Here is a 24,809-nt window from a genome sequence, read left to right as displayed (position 1 = left end):
GCAAAAGTGATTAGGGGCTCTTTCATTTGGGTAGTCTACAGACAACCAGGAATCTTCCTCTTTGGAAAAGCCTGCTTAAAGAGAGAATGTCATTATGGACGGCAGTTCATGTCTTCACATGGAACTGGAAGCCACTGAATAAAAATCAGGTGCAGACTGAAACACAACAGATTGAAGGCAATATTTGTTCATATACCACATAATTTGTCAAGAGGGATTTACTTTGAAAGGACACAATAGGGAATTTACACACATATGTTTAAGAAATCTCTATACCAGGGATGTGCCCTTTTACCTACTCAAGATTCATTCTATTTTTGAGACAATAGTCTGGAGCCCAGAAATGTATTTTGCCACACTATCTGATTTTGTCATCACTGTTCAGGCATTAAATAAAAACCATGAGTACCAATTGCCTGGATTTTTACATCTAAAACCAGAAGAGAGAAGCAGGATCTCTGTCCCTCTCACAACTTTTGAAGTCAGTTCTCTTTTGTGACAAGTGAAACCGAGCAAGATTTCTATCAGACTCTTGTTTCAAATTTGTGAGGTGGATAAAACTGGGCTACCAAAATCGACTGGCCATGTTCCAGGCATCCAGCCAGCCACTACTATGTCACAGACCTCCACATATGGGAAATGCTGTATTCCAAGGGCCGTCAACCATTTTGAACCTGCAGTCACCTTTAGAATTCTCACACAGGATAGTGGGCACAAGAACAAAATGGCTGCCACAGGAGGCGGAGCCAGACACAAATTCTCAGGGAGGGAGGTCATATATAATTCTAATGGTATATCTTCAACATTTAATAGGATGCCTTTTAATCCATACAGCCAATCAGAAGCCCTGCTGGGCAAAAGCCTTGGTGAGTGCCAAGAATAGTGTTTGTAGGTGCCATGGAACCCATGGGCACCATGTCAAGGATGCCTGCTGTATTCCATTCACACCCTTGCAATACCAGACAACGGATATAGTTGTCTGTCTTAAAGAAGTTGTTCTCCCCTAGCAGTTTAGAAGGCACTCATTTTTTTGTAGGCATTTGTAGAACTTTCAATATGTTGACAGTTTAATAGATATTTGTTTAAGCCAGAACCACTGCCCTTTGGCAAAAAAAGTCATGCCTCTTGCTACTCTGCAAGCCCATGAAGCATTACGCACGCAGGAGCAGCACAGCTTGGGAAAGTTGGCAGGACTCTCCTAGAGCAGCACACACCATATTCCCTCTCCGAAACTACAACCAAACAGCAACCCCACTGCATATCTGCCTCTGAGCCACCAACATTTCAGACATGGGCAGTGGCTGGAGACATCAGGAGGTCAAACTTGATCAGCGGTCTGGCAATCACCCGGACCTCCTCATTGAGCGGGTTGGACTTCAGGTTCACACTCTGGAGGGACTCCATGGAGGCCAGCTTCTCCACCGGCACATCTGCAGCAAGAAGGAGGAGGACAAGAAGGAGGCGTGGCATTAGCAATTGCAAGAATGGAAGCCAGGAGAACATCAGCTTTGGAGACACAGGGGAATTTCTAAAATAATTTAAAATCATTCACTCTCCAACCAGTTAAAACAAAATAAAATAAAAAACCAGCACAGGGTTGGACAATTGATCAAATAGTTTTCAAAGGCAGTCATGTATTTAGAGCATAACTCAATGGGGACTCCATGGAGGCCAGCTTTTTGACTGGCGCATAGGATCACAGAATCACAGAGATGGAAAGGAGCCATACAGGTCATCTAGTTCAACTCCCCCTGCTCTGGAGCAAGAAGGAGATTGAGGAGGCACAGAATCAACCAAGAATGGATGCAGGAGAACATCAGCTTTGTAGACACAGGATTCCTAAAATCATTGATGTCCTGCAATAAATATCTAGCCAACAAAAAAACCCCCCAAACACAAAGAACAGCATTGGGCTGGATGACTGACCAAATGTTCCTCAAACTAATCCCTCATTTAGAGCATGACTGCTTAAGAACTACAGCCCCAGAGGCTTATGCAAATTATAATCCCCACAGAAACCCTGTTGCTACGAAGCAATGAAATGAAGTTCTAAACAAACTTAATCAATGGTGATTTATAATTAATGAAGCTATGCAAATATCCATATTTATGAAAGGTATTCAAAAGACTGAATAATTCTTCCCCCCATCCCCTTTTTGTCCTGGATTCCAAGGACATCCTTAAACAATGAAAACACTTTAAAAATAAGTGAAATTCAAAAAATAAAAATAAAACACACCACAACTATAAAAGTCAAGAGAATGGATGTGTTCAGATACCATGATAAAACAATTAAACTCCAGCTTGCTGCAACACGCACAAACACAGCTTGGTTGTTATGTCCCTTGATTATCCTCCCACCTCTGTTTGCACACAGAACATGAGGAAAGATCTCTGGTCTTCAAGTCCCATTTGCCTGTGGCATCCAAATGCATGAATTGGAGCTCTTAGTTCTCACAAACCAGGCTGGGCTTGTGGGGGAGGCAAACTTCCTCCAATTTGCAAAAGTAAATGTGCAAACACATTGGGATGTCATCAACAAGTGAAGTTTGTTTGCAATCTGCATTCCATGTGAGGAGGGAGGGAGGATAGTGTGCGAGATGAATGGGGGTTGGTTCCCTCCATGCTCTTCAGCAGGGGCCTACAAGTTTGAGCTGAATCTGGTAACAACTGTTGTTTCTAAGAGCAACAAGGATCAGTTTTGTGCTCTCCTGCTCAGAGATACTACCCTCTTGCATTTCTTGACTAGTGGGGAAGCTTTAAAGATTGGGTTGTTAGGTTCCCTCTGGCCATCACAGGGGGATGGAGGGGGTAGGGTTGCCAGATCCAGGTTGGGAAACTCCTGGAAATTTGGGAATAGAGCCTGGGGAGATCACAAAGATGTCAGCCTTCAGATGGACCCTGGGGATCCCTCAGAATTATACCTCCTCTCCAGACGGCAGTTCCTCTGGAGAAAATGGATGCTTTGGAGTGTGGACTCTATGGCATTGTCCCCACTGAGGTTCCTGTCTTCCCCAGGCTCCATCGCCAAATCTCCAGGAGTTTCCTGGCCTGGATTTGGCAACACTACCCCCATCCCTCTTTGATGGCCTGGGGGGAAACAAACCTCGGAAGACACAGACCTCAGTGGGACACAATGCCATAGAGTCCAACTTTCAAAGCATCCATTTTCTCCAAGGGATCTCTGTAGTATGGACAGAACCTGTAATTCTGGGGGATGCCCAGGTCCCACCTGGAGGCTGGCACCCCTATTTACAGGGGAGGAATTGCAGACACGGTGTTTGTATGCTGCACCCAGCATACAATGTAGTTGGAAAGCCTTTCTGTGTTGCTAGCAGTCGTCAGTGGCCAAAATTAAACATTTCTGGCCATTGCTTTGACCTCGTACCTGCCTGTGTAGACCTCTGCTCCTCTTCTGTAGCATTTAGAGCCACAGGAGTCATAACCATATTTGCTTTTAAATACGCACTCTCTTAAAATTTCCTGAGCAGTTTGGTGTTTGTGGAGCCTACCTGAAGCTCATCCAGCAACTGCACAAAGTTTAATTGTGGGCTGAAGAATCAGTGTGGGAAAGAAAGTGGCTGCTGCCAGCCCAATAAGATGTCAATCAACAGAGAATGAGTCCCAGGCTGATAAATGCCCATAGCATCATGATACATAAACTTCTCCGCTGCAAAATAAATCTGCTGTTTGAAAGCAGGACAAGAAGTGCTTCATGTTGCTCACAGAAAAAAGAATGCTTTAAGTAATGATTACTGACAGTGTCCTGGAAACAGCTTACCCGCTCCAGATAGAGAGAGAGAGACAGAGAGAAAGAGAGACAGACAGACAGACAGAGACAGAGAGACAGAAACAGAGATACCCAGAGAGAGAGACAGAGATAGATGGGGGGGAAGGGAAGGAGAGACAGACAGACAGAGACAGAGAGACAGACAGAGATAGATGGGGGGGGGGAGGGAAGGAGAGAGAGACAGACAGACAGAGACAGAGAGACAGAAACAGAGAGACACACAGAGAGAGACAGAGATAGATGGGGGGGGAGGGAGGGAAGGAGATTTGGGGAGGGACTGCTGCCCAGTGACAGACTATCTGCTTTGCAGGTTTGGCCCCTGGCATCTCAAGTTAATAGAATCAGGTGTTGATTAGAGGGTTGGACTACAGTCTGGGAGACCCAGGTGTGAATCCCCCTGCCCCCACACTAGGTGCCCTTGGGCTGGCCACACACTCTCAGCCTAATGTACTTCGCAGGGTTGCTGTGAAAATAAAATGAAAGCGAGAATAATGGAAACTGTTCTGGTTCCTCACTGGGGAGAAAGGCAGGGTATAGGTGAAGTTAAAGTGAAGTTAAAAAATAAAATAAAAGTTAGTAGGTGATGAGAAAGACCTGAAATGCCAGAGAGTAGCTGTCTGTCTGAGTAGACACTTGCAGGAGTTTTTTTTGTAGAAGGAACTCCTTTGCATATTAGGCCACACACCCCTGATGTAGCTAATCCTCCAAGAGCTTACAGTAGGCCCTGTACTAAGAGCCCTGTAATATGCAAAGTCCTGGCGACAGTATTGACCCTGACAGACCAATGGTTTGACTGAGTATAAGCCAGCTTCATGGGTTCATTTATGTTCGCTTTTACCTCATCTGTAACCACCAGCTATGTGTGCTTTAGCGCTTCCATCTTCTCTTTCAAAGCAACAGCACTGTAATTCAGAGTCTCGTACAAAGTCTTCTTGCTCCTTTCAGAAATCTATTTGCACTTGCCAATTCTGTTCTGTTTCGGCTCTTGCCTTGTAAGTGGGTAAAGTGATTTGAGTGGACGCACATTTCAGGCATGGCATTTTTAATCTGGAAATGTCAATGATGGATGAGTTATCCAGTTGTAAAGAGATGTACCCTTCTGGGAAGGCAAAGGGTGTTGCTCTGACAGGTCAGTGATACTGCCAGGGAGGGAAGGAGGAAGCATGTTTTTAGCATTCACATCAATACTATTACAGGCGCATTAGAGTTATGTCTCGTCTTTCTTCCTTAGAACTCAAAGTGGCAAGAACAGGGCTGCAACATGGTCTCCTACCAGTGTAGATTGTCATTCAATTCACTTCAACAAGACTGCTGAATCGTATGTCTTCAAACCATGTGGTATACTCTAAGGCAGGGGTGGCCAAACTGGCTCAGGAGCCACATGTGGCTCTTTCACACATATTGTGTAGCTCTTGAAGACCCCACTGCCTCATTGACTGGCTTGGAGAAGGAACTTTTCTGATTTAACTGATTTAACACTTCTCCAAGCCAGCTGGTGGCTTGCAGAATGCATTGAAAAAACAGGTTGCTTACCTGTAACTGATTATCTTCGAGTGGTCATCTGTGCAGTCACACACATGGGTCTTGCCGCAGGCAACGGATCCATACCTCAGAGCTCCAATAGCTCGCCTATAGCGTCTTTTGGCGCGCTTTCCTCCCGCCCTGGGGAGCAGGCAGCGACTGCGCATGCCTGGAGCGGGGGGAGAGCGCCCATTCCACTCAGTTTCTTCCAGCCGCCGTTGGCACTGACACTATACAAGGTTAAGCAACAATTACAAGAGGCCAGCAGCGGGGAAGGCTGGGTGGGCGTGTGTGACTGCGCAGATGACCACTCGAAGATCATCAGTTACAGGTAAGCAACCTGTTTATCTTCTTCGTGGTCTCTGTGCAGTCCCACACATGGGTGACTAGCCAGCTAAATGTCCTGGAGGAGGGTGCTGGTAAAAGAAGAAAGTTAGTCACATAACCCAATCACATCATATTATGCAACATAGAGATGGAAGCGGATGCACTCACCCCTGACTTCAATGGAAGATGGATCTGAGGACCGCTTGACCGAAGGAGGCGTCACGTCTCGCACGAACATCTAAAGCATAATGGGAGACGAACGTGGATGGTGAGGACCACGATGCAGCCGCACAAATGTCCTCTAGGGAGACGCCTTGCAGGAAAGCCGAAGACGTCGAGACCGCTCTAGAAGAGTGGGCCTTAAGACCTTCGGGCAGAGGCTGTTTAGCCAGTTCGTAACACAACCTGATGGCACTAACTACCCATTTAGATAGTCTCTGGGTAGAGGTTTTGTGCCCTCTGTGAGGATTTCCGTAGGCCACAAACAGATTAGGGTCCTTACGGAAAGGTTGTGTACGATCAAGGTAGAAAGATAAAGCCCTTCTAACGTCCAGAGAATGCAGGGCTCGTTGACCTTGGTCGGATGGGTTGGAGAAAAACGTTGGTAGAGAAGTTGAAGTCGATAAGTGGAACTGGGAGACAACCTTAGGAAGGAACGCAGGGTCCGGTCGCAGAACAACTTTGTCCTTGTGGAAAATGGTGTAGGGAGGATCGTGGCGGAAGGCGCATAAGTCACTTGCCCGTTTGCCTGAGGTAAGGGCTACCAGCAATGCTGTCTTCCAGGAAAGAAGGTTAAGGTCTATGGTAGCCATAGGTTCAAAGGGAACTTTCATCAAGCAGGAAAGGACTAGTGACGAACTCCAGGTCGGGACGAAGGGCTTAACAGGTGGATTGAGGTGCAACATGCCCTTAAGAAAGGACTTAGACAAGGGATGGGAGAACACAGTTTTGCCATCAACAGGGTTATGGAACGCAGAAACCGCAGATAAGTGAACTTTTAAGGAGGAATAGCAGAGTCCTGATTTCTGTAGAGAAAGTAGATAATCAAGGATCAGGTTAAGGGGTGCTGATTCTGGCTGCAGATGATTAGATGTCGCGAATGAGCAGAAGCGCTTCCATTTGCGTTGGTACGAAAGTCTAGTGGAAGGCTTCCTTGCGTTGAGGATGATGTTGACTACCTCTGTGGAGAGGCAGGCGGATGTATTCTCCAGGCTGCCAAGGCCAGAACCCGAGGGTTGTGATGTAGAACCTGACCACTGGCCTGGGATAAAAGGTCGCCCACAGGAGGAAGACGGCGGTAAGTGTGGCGGGACATTTGAAGAAGCCTCGTGAACCACGGTTGCCGAGGCCACCATGGAGCAATGAGGATACAGTCTGTGCCATCTCGTGCTATCTTTACCAACACCCGTGTCAGAAGGGGGGTTGGTGGGAAGAAATAGTGAAGAGGACCTGTCCAGCTGTGTAGGAAGGCGTCGTTGCCCCTCCTGGAATAAAATCGAGGACATTTGGCATTGTCCCTGGAAGCAAAGACGTCCACCTTGGGTGTTCCGAAGCATCGGAAGATACGACGAAGGTAGGTCGGATTGATGGACCATTCGTGGTCGTCTATGCGAACCCTGCTGAGGGAGTCGGCCAGAACATTCTCCACACCCGGGAGGTGAATGGCAGTCATGTAGATGTTGTGCTTGACACACCATTCCCAGAGCAGTACGGCTATACGGCACAAGCGGAGGGATCTGGTGCCTCCCTGCTTGTTTATGTAGTAAACTGTTGCCATATTGTCCGTGGAGATCTGAACGTGCCGACCCCTTATCAGTGGGAGGAGGGGGCCACATTCACAGTTGCCATCAATGCAGAGTCACATGACTTCTGCATGTCTCTGGGTGCCAAACCCACACACAATAAAATACAGCTATTATATGCATCAGTTTGTCTGGAGAAAATACAATACAATAAGATGCATACAATAAGCTACAACTATTATATGTATCAGTTTGCCTGGAGACCAGCTGTAATTCTGGGAGATCTCCAGCTACCACCTGGAAACTGCCAACCCTAATGTGGAAAATGGACCAACTGCCTTCCTTGCTGAAGGATGTGGTAACATAATGCGGTGCTGACAATATGTGGCCAAGGGAGCACATGTACATTCAACAATAAACACACACTTGTGTGACTATGGCCCACTTTTTAGTAGCAAAATGGCAAAATCCTCTACCAACTTTCAAGGAATACTGAGAATCCAGACAGAGAGAAACCATAAACAAGGTTTGTTAGAGGGAATGACAAGAACAGCTGTACTGAAGAATGTACAGCTAGTAGTCAAATAATACCAAGTAGTCAAATAATACCAAGTATTCAATATAGGGGCCAACACTAGAAAGCTGTTGTTAAACGCCAAACATTCCAAGCGCACAGACCCAGTGCAACCTATACTGTTCAGGAAGGGAGAGGCAAGAAGGCCAGAGAAATGGAGCAAGAGGGTAAAGCAGGGGCTACCTATCTCTGCAAGTTGGATAACGATCTGATTTCCCAGGCAGGGGTCTTGATTTCTGGGGAACCAGAGTGCCAAAGACATGTGACATATGTAACCTGTCCGGGCAAGCAAAAGCTTAATTGGGGGACAGGTTCTGTCTCCAGTTATAGGCTCAAAGATGTAGATTTGAAACATATTCTTTTCCTTCTCAGTATGGAAATAGCAGGGACAAGTCTGGCAGACAGGTATGCCACCAGAATGGCTGAACAGGAAAAGAGAGACCCAGGCGCCTGGTAGTATTTCAAAATAAGGAAAGAGGGGAGGGCCATGAGGTTGCAAGAGGTATGTTTGGAGGAAATCTGGTCTAGCTCATGGAACAGGTCAGCGATTCATAAATTTCTTTACTGGGGCTTTCTGACCCATTTGTAAGAGATGCTAATGTGGATGTACTTCTTTCCCCAGCATGATGTTAATTACGCAGTGTCTTTTCTCTTGAAGACACAATGCATACTGACTGATTACTTAAAAGGCCTTGATATATGATCCAATTAATCTGAAGCATGATTTGTTTCTCTCTGAAGCCACTGTTTTCCTCAACAACTCTGAAGAGATTAGGCATTGTCTCACATACTCTGCTGTCTCTTCTGCTTTTATTGTGCTCCTGGGGCCAACCATTGTTTGTTTATTTGCATTTTTGTTGCGCCCTCTCCCCAAGTTGCTCTCCGCCTATATCATTCTCCTCTCTTTTATCCTCCCAACACCCTTGTGAGGTAGGCTAGGGTGAGAGAGTGAACAGTGAATTGTGTCCCATTAAGCATCGTGGCAGCATGCACATTTGAACTTGGATCTCCCAGATCCTAAGTCTAATACTTTAACCACAACTCAAAACAAAGACAACAAAGACACATCTAGAGAGTGATAATCAATTTCCTGCCATACACTGCTAGTTATTCCTTGTATAGGGATTACAATACTCCCTGACTACCCATTCTGAATAAGAGTCCTCCATCTGCTGAGCAGGAAGCATTGGCATACATCTGGAACAGTAACACTCTCATAATAAACTCTGAACAGGGCTTTTTCCCATAACACTTCAGCTGGAACAGGAACTGCCAGAATCCTTTGCTTTCACAACTGTTCTCTACACGTTGTGTTAGAGTGGAGTTTTCTGATCATTCACTACCTTGGTTCTGTCTCCTCTGATGGAGTCTGAGATGCTACAGTCACCCCTTCTGGGGCTGGGGGAAGAAGATGAGTCGGACATGACTGACTGGAATCTGCCCTTGGCTTTCATGAAGAAGAGGCACTGTGAGAAAATTGAGGGTTCCAAATCACTGGCTCAAAGTTGGCGGATGAAAGACCGGGTAATAATCTGTAGCAGAACATTTTATTTGGGAGGAAGGGATATTCTAATGTTACTGATTGTTCAAGCTGAGGTTTGCGATCTAGCCATTAGTGCAGCTCTGGAGCTTTTAGGTTAGTTCTTTTTTTGTCTTCACTCATTAAGTAGCTACAGCAGTTCTAGCTGGATGAGCAAAAGTAATTTCACCATTGCTTCTTTTGTCTCTAATGATGGTTTAATTATCCACTGTATGCACATTCATGTTGGGGGCGGGGCTTAAACTTTTTTTCTTGCCTATAGGTTGTAGGCAATACGCCCTCTAAGCTGTAGAGTCTAGGCTTTTATGTATTTTATTGTATAATTTTAATTGTATTTAAATCGACCTTTGTTAGCTTTTATTGTTGTAAGCCGCCCTGAGCCCACCTCGGTGGGGTAGGGCGGGATATAAATCGAATAAAGTAAAGTAAAGTAAAGTTTCCAACCTCGAAATTGGGGTATATGTGTTAAAAACGAAACTAAAATCATCTTGGCAACACTTGCAAACTGATTCTCTAATACCCCTTCAAGGTATCCTGTAACTCTGCTGAGACTAATGAAATTGACATCTGTGCAAAGAACAAAGGATTCCCTTTGCTAAAACTGACTCAGGGATCAAAAGTTTGTTTCAGTAGAATGGAGCTAGGCTTGCCATTAAGCAGGATGACCAACATTGTTCTCCATTCAACTTCCATTTGTGTGTGTCATTAACAGCGAGGATGGGCAACAGTGGTGTGTTTTTGCTTTTTTCTCTTTTAACAGCACACATTTCTAAAGCTGTCACTGCCCCATAGCCAGACATTAATACGTAAGACCCATTTTGAAATGAGCTTTCATTAGCTCCTTGAACTTGAAAACCTCTCAAGAGCTGAATCAGCTCCATTAAATGTATTTTTGTCTATTGACTTTGATCATTTCAACCCCCTCCTAAAAATAATAAAGAATTCAAAGAAAGCAAAGATATGAGAGGGGAGAGATAACTGCCTTTAGGGGTCTTTTATTTCACCTTCAAAGGACAAGCATGCATATTCAAGCACAAAGCCCAGGGTTGTGCCTTAGCAGGAAATCAGACAGAAGGAGGCTGAGGATCATCTCTATGGAGAGAAACCCATAAATGCTCTCCTAAGGCTATTGTCTCAGTGTGTATTTATATTATGACTAATGCCATCAGGTGGCATCTCAAAGTCATATAGATAATAAATCTAGCTGTGGTGGATGGCATAGGTAACAGGTGAAATGGTGGATTTCCAAGTGGTAAACAGGTTTATTTTTCCTACTTGACTTTGCACAGGGCTTTCAAGAAAAAATGACAAAGAGATCTGAGTCCAGAATCCCTTTGACTCACTTCAAGAGCTCTGACTATCTCCATTTCACAAGCCTTTTCTTCCTTAGGGCTGCACAAAATGCAAGCAGACTGGCTGCTCTTGATCTCACAGAGTTGTTAAGGTGGATTGCTCAAACTACCCCCTCCTGCCACAGAACTACTGACCTTTGAGGGAGTGTTAAGCAAAGAGCAGGAGAAGGTCTATTAGGAAATGCTCTCCACTCCACCTTCCAGTTGGCTTAAAAAGGTCCATAGCTAGATGAAGACAGGATTTATATGAAAATCCTTACAATCTCGGATTCTGGGATTTCCTTGTGACTATAAGGAAAGTTCTAATTTTTGGACTCTGAATATCAGTGCTGGGAGGCAACGTCAAGCGAGGGCCTTGGTTGTTGACCCTCAAGGGCAACTGGTTGGCCACATTAAGCTGCATTAGATGAATTACTTGTCTGGACCACCAGAGATTTTCTTACGTTCCAGTTGCTTGTTCAAGGAAATCCCAGAAGTCCAGACTGTATTTCCAGATAAGTACTCATTTCTCACAGATGGGAATGTGCTAGGAATGGAGCAGCGTTATCTCAGATGTGAGCTACCTATCCCACCACACCAGCACAAGCCCAACAAGTAGACCTTAGACTCAGCACAAGGGCATCCTGTTTTGAGCCTGTCTTTGCAGTGATGGTTTGCAGTATTCCAGTAATAGTATTGAGTAAAGAATACTAGAGCTACAGAACTCTTACCAACGTAGAAGGATTCAACAGTGTGAAGATGACATCTGAATATGAACTCTAAAATCCGTAAAAATAATAAAATATAGCCTGAGTAAAAAAGTGTCCTTAAACCCCATTTGCATGACCTGAGACCTTCATATAGATTCTATACAGATATTTCCTCTTTCCTACTCCTTTTCCTGAAATGTATATATTAGGCCATCCATTTTCAAACCTCTGCTTTGGAATAGACCATCAAAGCCTCATTTTATTAATAGGGAAGGAAGTACTTGAAAGTAACATATTGTAACAATGGAGTTAATAATAATTTTTCTACTGGTGGAATAATATTGTATTATTGTTTTGGCTAATTGTATTTTTTTATTGTTATATTGAAAAACTGAATCAAAACTTTGAAGTTTCAAAAAAGAAGGACCCAGTACAAGTTCACCAAGAAAGGCTGTGTGTGAAGTGCTGCCATGTTACAGACAACTCACAGTGACCCCGTGGGGTTTTCAAGACCAGAGACTAACAGAGGTAGTTTGCCATTGCCTGCCTCTGCACAGTGACCCTGGAACTGGTATAGATATAAGTACTGTTTGTTTATATTTTTATCCCACCCTTCCTTTGAAACAGCAGTTTTCCTTTCTCGTTTGTATCTTCTCAACAATCCTGTGAGTTAGTATAGGCTCCAAGAGAGTGACTGGTCCACGGTCACCCAACATGGATTTGAACCTGAGTACCTCAGGTCTCAGTTCAGCACTCTGATCACTACAAGACATTGACATTATTACTCCTCACTGAAATATTCTTTGCCTGTGCTGGTCCATACAGAAGCACAGGAGCTGTGGCTGTGGCTAAGTGGTGCAGCATCTGCTTGGCATGCAGATATCAGGGGTTCAGTCCCTGATATCTCCAGTAAAAAGGATCAGATAGTTGGTGTTGTGAAATAACTCTGTGCAAGACCTTGGGGAGATGCTGCAAGTCGGAATAGACAATAATGACCTAGATAGGCCAATGGTCGCCTTCAATAAAAGGCAGCCATATGTGTACATGTAAAAATTCCATAAAGGTCTGTCGCAGCAAAATAAAACAGAAGTCAAGCTGCATCTTAAAGATTAACAAAATTTATTCCAGCATCAGCTTTCATGAGTCAGGGCACACTTCTTTGGATGCCTGACTCTCTTCTGTAATAAACTTTGCTAGCATTTCAGTTGCTACAATTTATGTGTGTGTGTGTGTGAGCCTTCAGGGGTCAATCAGACATTGCCTACAAACATGCTTTTCATTTTTTAAAGCATTTGGTGTTGTGAAATATGTTTTTCATTTTTTAAAAAAGCAGCTTAAGAAGGAAACAAGGCGTTTAACTCTCTTCTTTCCTACTGTTTCTTTTTACAGAACAGCCCCACGCTCAGCAGCTCCCCTCATGCCTGCTACCTTCAAAATGCAGCATGGAAATCCGTGGAGGGAGGAGCAATTCGGAATATAGACCTGGTGCCTGGGGGGAAAATGATTAATCACGCATCTTCACCCCATGCGTGTGTAGCGACGGATCTGGAAGACCCAAGTCCGAATCCCCCACACTACCAAGGAAGGCTACTGGATGATTTTGGGCCAGTCACACCTGCTCAGTCTAACCTCCCTCACAAGGCTGTTGTGTGGGAGAATGGGGTATGCCCCTTTGGGTCCCCACTAGAGAGAAAGGAAGGGGTACAAAGTACGTAAATGAACAAAAAAGTAAGTAAATAAATAATTCTGCCCCAAAGAGTCCCTCCCGAGGATGTTTTTCTTGAAAAGAAGAGAAATGGGGCAGGGCACAGTTATATATCTCTGTGCCTAGCCCTTTTCCCACTGGGCATGCAAGTGTACTGAGGCTGTAACAACCTTGCATCATTAACTGGTCTGTCACTCTGCAGTAATTCACTTTTCATTGCAGATCAAGTGATCTGGTGGCAGGTCAAGTGTTCCAGTCTAGCCCTCAGCCTATCAGGGCTGCAGTGGGGGGAGCACCTCACATGCTGACACAAGAGAGGTGTCATAGGGTCGCCAGCTCTGGGATAGGAAATACCTGGAGACAGTGGCATACCTAGCCTATTTGGTGCCCAGGGCGGAATATAAGCTGACTAAAATAAACAAACAAACAGAAGGCCTCAGCCTGCGCAGGAGACCCGTAGTGGGATCTGCAGGTCCTCATCCCTATCTGAACATGCTTGCAGGAAGACACTTGCCTGGCAATCCTCTCTTTGTGCCTTTTCAGACTGTAGCACTGACTCCCCCACACTTTGCCAGAATGAGTGACAATCTCGCTTGAGGCCAACAACCTACTGGCTAAAGAGAATTAAATTCCCCATAACTTAGGGAATCTAAATTACACCCAATAATGCCTCCAGGATACACTCTGCTGCCTGATGGTAACTGGCAATCAAAACTGTCTCACAAAGGCAGCAGCTTTGCTTTCTTCCTGCGGCTGCCTGGGGGCTGGGATTTTGGAGGTAAAATCCTGGGCACTTCGGGAACTCTTGGGGAGAGCCTCAGAACTGGCAAGGGACCTGCTGCTTGTGCCATAAACTCAAAGCAAACAGGAATTCTGTCCCTTTTAAATGAGAGAAAAGTGATGAAGACTTTTGAAAAACCCATCTAACTTTTTCACTAGAGATATCAAACGAAGATATCAATCCTTTTATTTTAAAAAGCAACAAATAGAGAAGTACTGGAAGAGGAATGGGGCTTCACAGGGGATGTGTTTGATTTGGTTTGCAAATCAGGAGCCTTGAGTTGCAATACTTCCCCCCCCCCCCTTCATTATCTAAGTAGAGACAGGAGTGTGTACTTAAGAAATGTGTTCTAATCAACCTGGGGTTAATGGTCACTTTGCACTCTGTGAATGCTCAAAGGTTAAGCTAAAACTGGCTTCCAGGTAGACAGCAGATCAAGTGATCTGGTGGCAGGTCAAGCGTTCCAGTCTAGCCCTAAGCTTGTCAGGGCAGCAGTGGGGGGAGCACCTCACATGCTGGCACAAGAGAGGTGTCATAAGGTTGCCAACTCCAGGTTGGGAAATACCTGGAGGCAGTGGCATGCCTAGTCTATTTGGTGCCTGGGGTGGATAATTTTTTTTTAAAAAACCCTCTTTTTTTGCTGTCAAGTCACAGCGCAGAGGTGGTTTGCCATTGTCTGCCTCCACAAGGGCTCTGATTAGTTTCTGAGATCCAATGAGATCGAGCTAGGCTGAGGCTACCCAGGTCAAGGCTTGTCCTCCATATGACAAAATCATTTCCAGTAATAGTTATGAAATAAAACAAATAATAATAATGGCCAGAAAATAGATTAGGTGTGGAGCCATGTTGATCTGAAGCAGCAGAACAAAGTTTGGTCTTAAATCAAAAGAAGAACAAAGTTTGGACCCAAACGTTATTTCAATGGCCAGAAAAGAAATGCAGAGTGGAAAGACAGCAAGGGTAGGGGGTGAGAGAAATGCCAAAGGTTGTGGGTAGGTGGGAAGACAGCAAGGGTGCGGGTGAGTGAATGTCATGGGTGGGGGAGGGTAGTGGCATGCCAAGGGTGTGGAGGTAGCTGAGAGGAAGTTGAGAGGGTAGTGGGAAGTTGGGGGGTGGGGAGGCACCAAGGGTGGTAGGGAGTGAATGCTTTGATTTGGATGGGTGGATGGGAAGACAGCAAGGGGCGGGACACTCGCCCAGAGCCTCTTTCTAGAGCCTGTTGTATTTTCTTCACAATGGGCTTTATTCCTAGTTTTAAAAATAAAAGGAAAGACATTCGGCTGGACACATTATTTATGACACTGGCTTCAAGGGCCTTCCTCAAGCTGCACAAGGGGAAGAGTGCATCCTTTGCTCCACCCGTGGTATGCCACTGGGGGCAGACTTTGAGGGCAGAGCAGGGTGGGGTTTGGGGTACAATGTCATAGAGTCCACCTTCCCAAGTAGCCATTTTCTCCTGGTGAACTGCACCCAGAGATCAGTTGTAATAGCAGATCTCCAGCCACCAACTGTAGGATGGCAACCCTAAGCTGACTGATCAAAGGAACTAGATTTGAACCCAGTAACCCCTTAGAGATGGATCAGATTTCTGGGGGATAAGCTTTCAAGAGTCAAAGCATCCCTCTTCAGCTATGTGTAGGAATGGAACTTTCTGACAAAGGGAACATTGACTCTCGAAAGCTTCTCCCCCACCCCCTGCCCCTGAAATGTTAGTCTCAAAGGCACTACTGGACTCAAATCTAGCTCTTCTCCTGCAGACCAACACAGCTTACAAAGGAACATTTCCTGTGACTTAATAAGCAATAGAGACTCAGGTACCAACATGGCAGCTGACTGGTAATTTTCCATGAGGAAGAATGGGAGGGGTCTGAGAGACTTTAAAGAGAGGCTTCTGTTAGAATAGAGAGAGATGCGGTGGGATATCACAGCAGTTTTGGGGTGGGAGGCAAGGTAACCAAAAAAGCTGAGACAAAACCAATGATCAAATATGGCTAAACATGCAGTGCTAATATGAAAATATACATTTTAATTATGCCTAGGAAGTATGAAAATCACAATTAAAACCACATATCTGTGGTTCTGTATGTAAACGTCTATTCCTAATGTCAGTACAAATGTCAGAACATATAAATATAGGAAGGCTTTTTAGCCAAAACGCGTTTTGTTCTTATATTTGGATACATTTTGTACCTTTTAACCTGCACTTCTATATTCTCCAGGAGCCATCTGGAAGGTGGCAACCCAACTATTAGCAGGAGAAAAGAAAGTTGTGTGCATCAGGGTGGGAGGTAAATCTTTCTTTCGTTTGAGAAGTTAACTTTAGGAAGCGATGAGTCAGTGGAGGGGGAGAACTGCTGATGGTCAGCTTAGCCAAGAGTAGCTCCAAGAAATCCAAACAGGTTTTTCTTGCTTTATGCTCTGCTGCCCATTTTTCACCCATGAATTGCGGCTGGCCGATGAGAAGTGGGCTCTTGGCACAGCCTTGCTTAACTAGAAGCAGGGCCATGAAAGAGTCCTCAGGGTACCACACATAGCAGAGGAAAAAATGGCAAGCTGAAGACAAGCTGGAGTTTGAGAAGCGACTCGAGTTAGTTTTGCTCATTTGCTGTGCTAACCATGGTTCTCTGACAAAACGTGGTTTAAACTAAATACAGCTGTGATGTCTGAAAGCAACTATAATGAATATGGGCAATCCATATATTAATGAAGTGCTGCTTTCTCCGTCACAGTACAACTCCATTTTGTGGCTCTTTTACTGCAATTTTACTGCTATTATTGCAACATGGCAAAAACAGAACATATAAGGAGAGTATGAAGTTCCAACCTAGGATCAGCGTAGGGGTAGTACATAAACACCTAGTTTCTTTAAATGAAACTAAGTCCTCAGGGCCAGATGAATTGCATCCAAGCGTTCTGAAAGAGCTTGTGGATGTAATTTCTGAGCCTCTGGCTATTATTTTTGAAAATTCTTGGAGAACAGCAGAGGTGCCAGAAGATTGGAGGTGGGCAAATGTTGTCCCCATCTTCAAGAAAGGAAAAAAAGAGGATCTGGGTAACTACCGACCCGTCAGCTTGACATCTATAGCTGGAAAAGTTTTAGAACAAATCATCAAACAGTCAGTCCTGGAACATTTAAAAAGAATGGATGTGATCACTAAGAGCCAGCATGGTTTTCTCAAGAACAAGCCATGTCAGACTAGCCTGATCTCTTTTTTTTGAGAAAGTGCCTACCTTGCTGGATTGGGGGAATGCTGTAGACATCATTTATCTTGATTTCAGTAAGGCTTTTGATAAGGTTCCACATACTATCCTTGTTGACAAGTTGGTAAAATGTGGTTTGGATCCTGTTACTGTTAGGTGGATCTATAACTGTTTGACAGATCACACCCAAAGAGTGCTTGTGAATGGTTCCTCATCCTCTTGGAGAGGAGTGACAAGTGGAGTGCCTCAGGGATCTGTCCTGGGACCTGTTTTGTTCAACATCTTTATCAATGATTTGGATAATGTAATAGAGGGAACGCTTATTAAATTTGCAGATTATACTAAATTGGGAGGGGCTGCAAACACAGAAGAAGACAGAAACAGGATACAGGATGACCTTAACAGGCTGGAAAACTGGGCTAAAACTAATACAATGAATTTTAACAGGGATAAATGTAAAGTTCTGCATTTAGGTAGGAAAAATCCAATGCATGGTTATAGGATGGGGGAGACTTGTCTTAGCAGTAGTATGTGCGAAAAGGATCTAGGGATCTTAGTGGATCATATGCTGAACATGAGTCAACAGTGTGATGCGGTGGCTAAAAAGGCAAATGCAATTTTGGGCTGTATCAACAGAAGTATAGTGTCCAGATCACGTGATGTGATGGTATCGCTTTGCTCTGCTCTGGTAAGACCTCATCTGGAGTATTGTGTTCAGTTTTGGGCACCACAATTTAAGAAGGATATAGACAAGCTGGAACGGGTTCAGAGGAGGGTGACGAAGATGGTGAGGGGTCTGGAGACCAATCCTATGAGGAAAGGTTGAAGGAACTGGGGATGTTTAACCTGGAGAGGAGGCGGCTGAGAGGTGATAGGATCACCATCTTCAAGTACTTGAAGGGCTGTCATATAGAGGATGGTGTGGAATTGTTTTCTATGGCCCCAGAAGGTAGGACCAGAACCAATGGGTTGAAATTAAATCAAAAGAGTTTCCGACTCAACATTAGGAAGAACTTCCTGACCGTTAGAGCAATTCCTCAGTGGAACAGGCTTTCTCGGGAGGTGGTGGTTTCTCCTTCCTTGGAGGTTTTTAAACAGAGGCTAGATGGTCATCTGACAGCAATGAAGATTCTGTGAATTTAGGCAGAGGTGTTTGTGAGTTTCCTGCATTGTGCAGGAGGTTGGACTAGATGACCCTAGAGGTTCCTTCCAACTCTATGATTCTATTGCTTTGTCATCTGTACATTCCCTGATAATAGTACTCTTTTAAAAGGCAGCAAAGGCCTGTTCTACTTTCTTCCCCGTCCAACAGCCAGCAGTAGTCTTCTTCCATTACCAAGGCAAGGAACAGATTGTTGCTGGCACTGGATTCTTTCAAGTGTGAGCAAAGGAAAAGAAGACAGCCTTTCTTCAAGTCCCTCATGGGAAGCTGTGGTGCTTTTGCTGTTCTACCGGTGCCCCCTCATGCTACTTTTAAAAAAAAGAACCCTCACTAAGGGCCCTTTTTAAGGTCTGTAGATGAGCACGTTGAGAAACAGCACTGGCACATCTGCTCTTCCTTGAGAAATAAAGTGCCTTTTGAAAGTAACTGGCCAGATGGAATGCAGCAAGGGCCAGCCATTCGGGGCAGGTGATCCATTCAAAGAAACTTGTATGTGCTGTAAAAAGTCGATGCTAGGCAAATATGTGAAAGTTTAAAAAGATAGAAATGTTCAGCAAATGAAGAATTACCTAACAGAGATGATTCACCAATGGGATGAACAATTATTATTCCAACGTGGTTGTTCTTGAACTTAGAATCATCACAGTCCTTTTAAAAGCAAATGCTACATTAGGGGATGCTAGCCTCCACATGGACCTGGAGATCCCTCTAAATTACGGCTCATCTCCAGACTACATGGATCAGTTCCCCTGGAGAAAATAGATGCTTTGGAGGGTGGACTCTTGTGGCATTGCATATCACTGAGGTCTCTGTCCTCTAAGAGTTTCCCCAACCTGAATCTGACAACCCTTCCTCCCATCCCCTGCTGGTGACCGGGGGGGAGGCAATCCTAACTAATATAGGTATTTAATTTGAATGATCTGACAGATTACAAATATCATAAACAAGAGACCTTCTCTTGTATTATCAGCATCACAAAAATGTCAATACTGGGATGTTCCTTTTGGAAGGGGGCTCAGCCCTTTCCTGCACTAAACATTGGTGGGAAAAATGACAGCATGAAGCTGTAACTTGTAAGCATGCATACTTCAGGTTGGTGGGAAGTCACCACAAGGTGTGGAGAAACCCAAGGGTGGCTCCAGCATTTCTCATGAAAGTGACCTTTACCCAACGAATACTATATTGATTACTTCATTTTGTACCTGAGTGGTTTTGACACGGTGTCCATTGAAATCAGGGCAGGGATATTTGAGATTGGAATGAACCAGTTGTTCAGCACTGTGGATGCACCCTGAAGACATTATCAGAAACCAGGGGATTATGAATGCAAAGGCACATATGTCATTTAGAATAATGGACCCCAATTTTTAAACAAAGATTTGCATGATATTGTGGATGCCACAGCCAAACTCTAACTGATCTCAGTATAGGTTTTGTGTGGAAGCCATAATACTTCAACTGTGTGCCCCTTGAGTCTTTCAGTTATATGGGAACTATTTGGACCACCCTGTGAGGTAAACTGAGTTTATAAAGGCTGGCTACATTCGGCTATCTCAAAATCATAACCTCAGGTTATAAATCACAAGGGAAGGAAAGAAGCAGTTGGAAGCTTTCCAGTTTGATGAGATTTTGTCATTGAGCTTTCAAATGTCTTTTTCTGTAATCCTAAAATGCAGAAATTTCCATTAAAATTGGCCTGTGTTCTTGGATACCTCTGACTAGGCTGAAGTGCCTTGCATTGGTTCAGTGTCCACAGTCTATTCAATAAACATTCCTGTGAGTTCATTTTATGCTTTTACAATTGATAGGAATACACTGCTAGAGAGCTCCAAAAGCGGAGTTACACCTTCCTGAAGCCCACTGACTTAAATTAAACAGCCATGTGAGCTTTATGTAATATGGATGTAAGTGCCGTCAAGTCACAGCCGACTCCTGGTGACCCCAGTGAGGGGCTTTCAAGGCAAGTGAGAAGCAGAGGTGGTTTGCCATTGCCATCTTCTGGTGGTCTCCCTTCCATGAACTGACATTGCTTAGCTTCCAAGATCTGATGAGATTAGGCTACACCATGCCACCTTTATTGTGCAGGGAGCTTTATATATATAGTACATTCTAAAAAGAATTACAGTGGACTTGGAAGGGTGTCGATCTGTTTAGCATTGTATTGTAAAGCTCCCTTGGCTAGTTCATTCTACACCCCAATCAGTTTTTTCAGTGGTATTCTCAATACCATGATTACATTTTGGAATGCAGGATGTTGCTCACTTGAATGAATGAAACTGCCTTATTCTGTGTGCCTGTCAAAGTTAGTGCTGTCTACTCTGATTGGCAGCAGCTCCCCAGGGTGTCAGGGGGAAGTCTTTCATATCATTTTCTAGCTGAGCCTTTTGACTGGAGAAAGTAGAGCCTGAACCTGGGACCCTCTGCATGCAAAACGGGCATTCTACCGCTGAGCTGCTTGGAAAAAACAAATACAGATTAGCTGAAAATTCTAATGGCAGCCATTCTGGGATTTAAACAAGACTGCTGAAGCAACTAATCCTGCTTTGATCTCCTGTATTGGATGATTCATGAGCCTTGCTTGGGGAAAAAAAAAAGAATTATCTGTATCACTGCACTGTCTGATACAAAAATACAGATTTAATAAACTCTGAAAAAACCGTACCATTCTCTAACATTACAGTCTTGCCTTGCTAATTATAATACAATTTTCACAAGTGGTAGACTGTGGCATTAGGATGGAAAAGTACATAAGAAAAAAAACCCTTATTATTCACAATTAAAGAATGGTAGTTTTTTTGTTCACCTTATGATAGTGATACTAATTCCTGTCCCTACAGGAAATAACTATCCTGCATTCCCAAGAGTTAATTAGCACTGCCAAAACTTCCAGGCTGTAGTAATTATACTCTTGTTAGGTGTGGAAAGCCATTATGTTGTTATTATGGTTCTCATTTAGCCATGTAAACTCTCATAAACAAGAACCAATAACACCACTGAGATAAGCACAATATGTGTATCTCTTTGTATCTGTATATGGGCGTTTTCGCACTTAGCGTTTGCTACCGGTATTCCGCGGAGGAAATATGTCCGGATCATTTTCCTCATTTTTGCACATTGCCTCTTTTGCGCAGTCGCTTTCCATGAAGCCCCGGCTCAAATCGTTTTCGCACTAGCATCGACTTGAGTTCGATGCCCTGTCAATCTTTTTTTTTTTTTAAGCGCAAGTCTGGTTGTGTTACTACGTAACAACATAACAATGAGCGGTCACAGCTGTTCCTTCCCCTTCTTTTCGTGGGCAAACCGCATCACGTGTGCCGCTTCTGCTTATGGATTGGCTGCAGCTGTAGCATCCTCCACAGCCCTTTATGTATTGACAGAAGCATTCACAGTGGAGAATCTGGATAACGAGACTGTGGCGTGTCTTTATTCCAGAGTGGAGGTTTTGCTTTTGTGTCTGTACGCCGGACGCCAACTAATTAATGCATATGCAAGGAGTCTCACTTCCATGAGAAGCCTCCCAGCACTAGATTCCCCCCCCCCCAACACTTATGTCCGCAGGGATCGACCCTGATTCCGTAGTTCAGTATGACCAAATTCCGGAGTTGCGAAATATCGCAATAACGCTGACAGCCTGAAGAGAGAGAGAGAAATCGAGGGGTAATCAAGAGAGAGAGAGAGAGGGTGTTTGTGTGTGTGTGTGTGGCAGCTTCTTCCCTTCCCAGCCTCGCTCCCTCCCGGCCTTTCCACAAGACGCGCCTGTTGAACACATTATAACTGTGCTGGATGCGAAGGTTGGGCTTGGAGAGCCCTCTTTGGCTCCCCCTTTCCCCGTCCCGGTCTCAGAGATGTCATGGGAGGGAGGTATAAAATTTCAAGGCAGAGGAGTAGAGAGAGGCAGTGTGTGCTGTGAGCCAGCGATTAGGAGCTGGGCAGCAGGAGCGGCGGCGGCAGCGGAGCCCAGGCGAGTGAGCAGGGGGCCAGGGTCCGCCTCGAGCTGCGCGACCGCGGAGCAGGCGAGGAAGGAGGCCAGGCGCTCCCGGGGCTCTCTTGTCTTGTCCCGTCCCGTCTCTCCATGAAGCCGAGGCGCAGCTCTTGAGGGGCGAGTCCGCTTGGGCGCTGCTGCCGTCCCAAGGGGCATGCCAAGCCCGCGGGAGGCATGAGTGGGGCGTGGCGGCCGCCGCAAGTGTGCTCCTGGGCCCGCCTGGCACGTGCGCTCCCGGCTGCGCCTCCGCCACGCCTGGCTGGGGAGCTGGCCAGCGCAGCGTGAATTCGGAGCGCAGACGGGGCCGCCCAAGCTGGCACATTCTCCTGGCCCCGGTGAACCAAGCCACCGCTTCGCTTTGGCCCGCGCCGGCACTAGATTCCCCCCCCAACACTTATGTCCACAGGGATCGAAATTTCGTAGCTGTGAAATATCGCTATTACGCAAGGAACTGAAATGAAGAAAAAAAATGGCCGGGCAGGCACGTTTCGGAAGCACCACGAACACGGCTGATGATTGGCCAGGCCAGCAGCGTAGGGATGGAGTGGGAGGACTGAAAGGCAGAGGAGGGTGCCGCCCCCAAAGCAGTCGATGCGGATCTGATGAGTTTCCCACTAAAAAATCCGCGGAGTGGATCCGGAGGTTTTAGGAAACTCCACTTGCATCCGCATTCAGATACTGCGGGGTGAAACTGCTGAAGCCGCGGATCAAACCGTGACCGCGGAGCAACATGTGCGAAAACCAGCAAAAGATCAGGAGCTAAATGGGATGCCACCCCTGAGTAAACACTAGTGCGAAAACGGCCTATGTTTTTTCCAAAAAATGAAGGGTGTCCAAATACTGAAAATGGCTAGTCTTTTGGTTGGATTACATTTGCAACCCTACAGATTCATTTAGAAGTGACTCCCAATCAATACAATGGGATTTACTTTAAGTAAAAAGGGATAGCAGTGGCCTGTACGGCCCCAAAACATGTAGTTGATAGGTTTTCCACTTCAAAATAAATTGCAACAACATAACCTAAGAACATAAGAAGAGCTCTATCTGGTCCACTAATGTGAGTCAGCCAGGGTTCACCAATAGGGAGGACTCCTCAGGAGAAGAGCACTCCTCAGCAGAAGAGGAGCCCGATATTGCCAGTCCTGAGTTAAGAGAAGTTGAGCAGCAGGAAAATAAGCTGTAAGCTTGTCAGGATTCACAGCCAACAGCTGATGCAGAGTCACCAACACCCTTCAGGACTGATTCAACAGGTGAACCTCAGTTGGCTGTTTCCAGACCACCAGTATCACCCACACCCTTAGAGTGCTATAGATGGAGGCTGAGAACAGAGCTACAGACAAGACGGCAAAGTGAATGCCTCCTGGCCTGATCCCAGCTGCTTGCTGATAATAAAGATGAGCAGATACAGGATTGCTTCTGAGCAGCTGGTTGCAAGCATGGCATTTAGGCATGGGGCTATAAAAACCAGCCAAGAAAGGCAGTTAGGCATGGACACAATGCTTATGATAGATGCTAAGTCACCGACTCTGCCTTGCCTGACTTCTGGACCCTATGAATTACTTTGCCTCACCTGACTTCAGAACCCCCGATCCTGGATTGAACAACCCTGCCTTGCCTGACATTTGACACCTGGTACAGTTTGCATCCACCCCAAAATTAGCAGTGGCATGGAAGACACAACTTCCTCCATGGCAGACTTGGCCACTTAGAACCAGGGAACTCTAAATGTAGGTACAGCTGCTGACAGAGCCATCATGGTGTAGTGATTAAAAGTGGCAGACTCTAATCTGGAAATCTGGGTCTGATTCCTCACTCTTCCACATGCAGCCAGCTATATGCCCTTGGGTCAGTCACAGTTCTCTCAGCCCCTCCTACCTCACAGGGTGTCTGTTGTAGGGAAAGGAAGGAAAGGTGATCATAAGACATTCCACCTCCACCTCCTCCTTCTGTCCAACATATAACACCTCCTCCTTCTGTCCAATAGTGCAAAGATAGATAGATATAGATATAAATCCCCCCACCCCAAGCTCTAGATATAGATCCCCTGCTTTCCCTTCACCTTGCAGCTATTAGAGGTCACATTCTTTAACTGGGTGAACAGGTTGCCTTTCACAAACAGCGGCTTTCTTAATGCTAAAGTGAGTGAAGCACAGGGCAACCGGTTGTTACCAAGCCTCTTGTTGTAAAGTTGATTGCTTGCAAATGTTCAGAGATGAGCCGCTCAAGATTCCCTCACAGTGGGAGCTAATGGTCTGCAGACTGTGCGTGTGAAAAACAATGGCTTTGGAGCTTGAATGTACCTAAGCAGAGAGATGCAGTGAAGAATTTCACGCTGAACTTTGTTGAAACAGAGGGTTGAGCCTTCTGGGAGAGAAGTGCTCTTTGCCTGTTTTTATGAGTCTGCTGGCTTCCCAATGGCTCTGCTTAGACTTTGGCAAATAAA

At 45.2% G+C, this 24,809-nt stretch overlaps 1 protein-coding gene across 2 annotated transcripts in view; it reads right to left on the bottom strand.

Moving 5' to 3' along the window:
* Window positions 1–200: 200 nt before the first annotated feature.
* Window positions 201–24,809, bottom strand: part of LRRC20 (leucine rich repeat containing 20) — a 145,842-nt gene continuing 121,233 nt past the window's right edge. For both annotated transcript variants that reach the window (XM_060241192.1, XM_060241193.1), the window contains one exon: window positions 201–1,430. In XM_060241192.1, coding sequence (XP_060097175.1) covers window positions 1,285–1,430 — 146 coding nt within the window. In that variant the 3' untranslated portion in view covers window positions 201–1,284. The remainder of the gene's footprint in view (window positions 1,431–24,809) is intronic.

The sequence above is a fragment of the Heteronotia binoei genome, chromosome 6, assembly GCF_032191835.1.
Source record: "Heteronotia binoei isolate CCM8104 ecotype False Entrance Well chromosome 6, APGP_CSIRO_Hbin_v1, whole genome shotgun sequence".
NCBI classification, from domain to species: Eukaryota; Metazoa; Chordata; class Lepidosauria; order Squamata; family Gekkonidae; genus Heteronotia; species Heteronotia binoei.
This window is presented reverse-complemented; position numbering and strand designations above follow the sequence as displayed.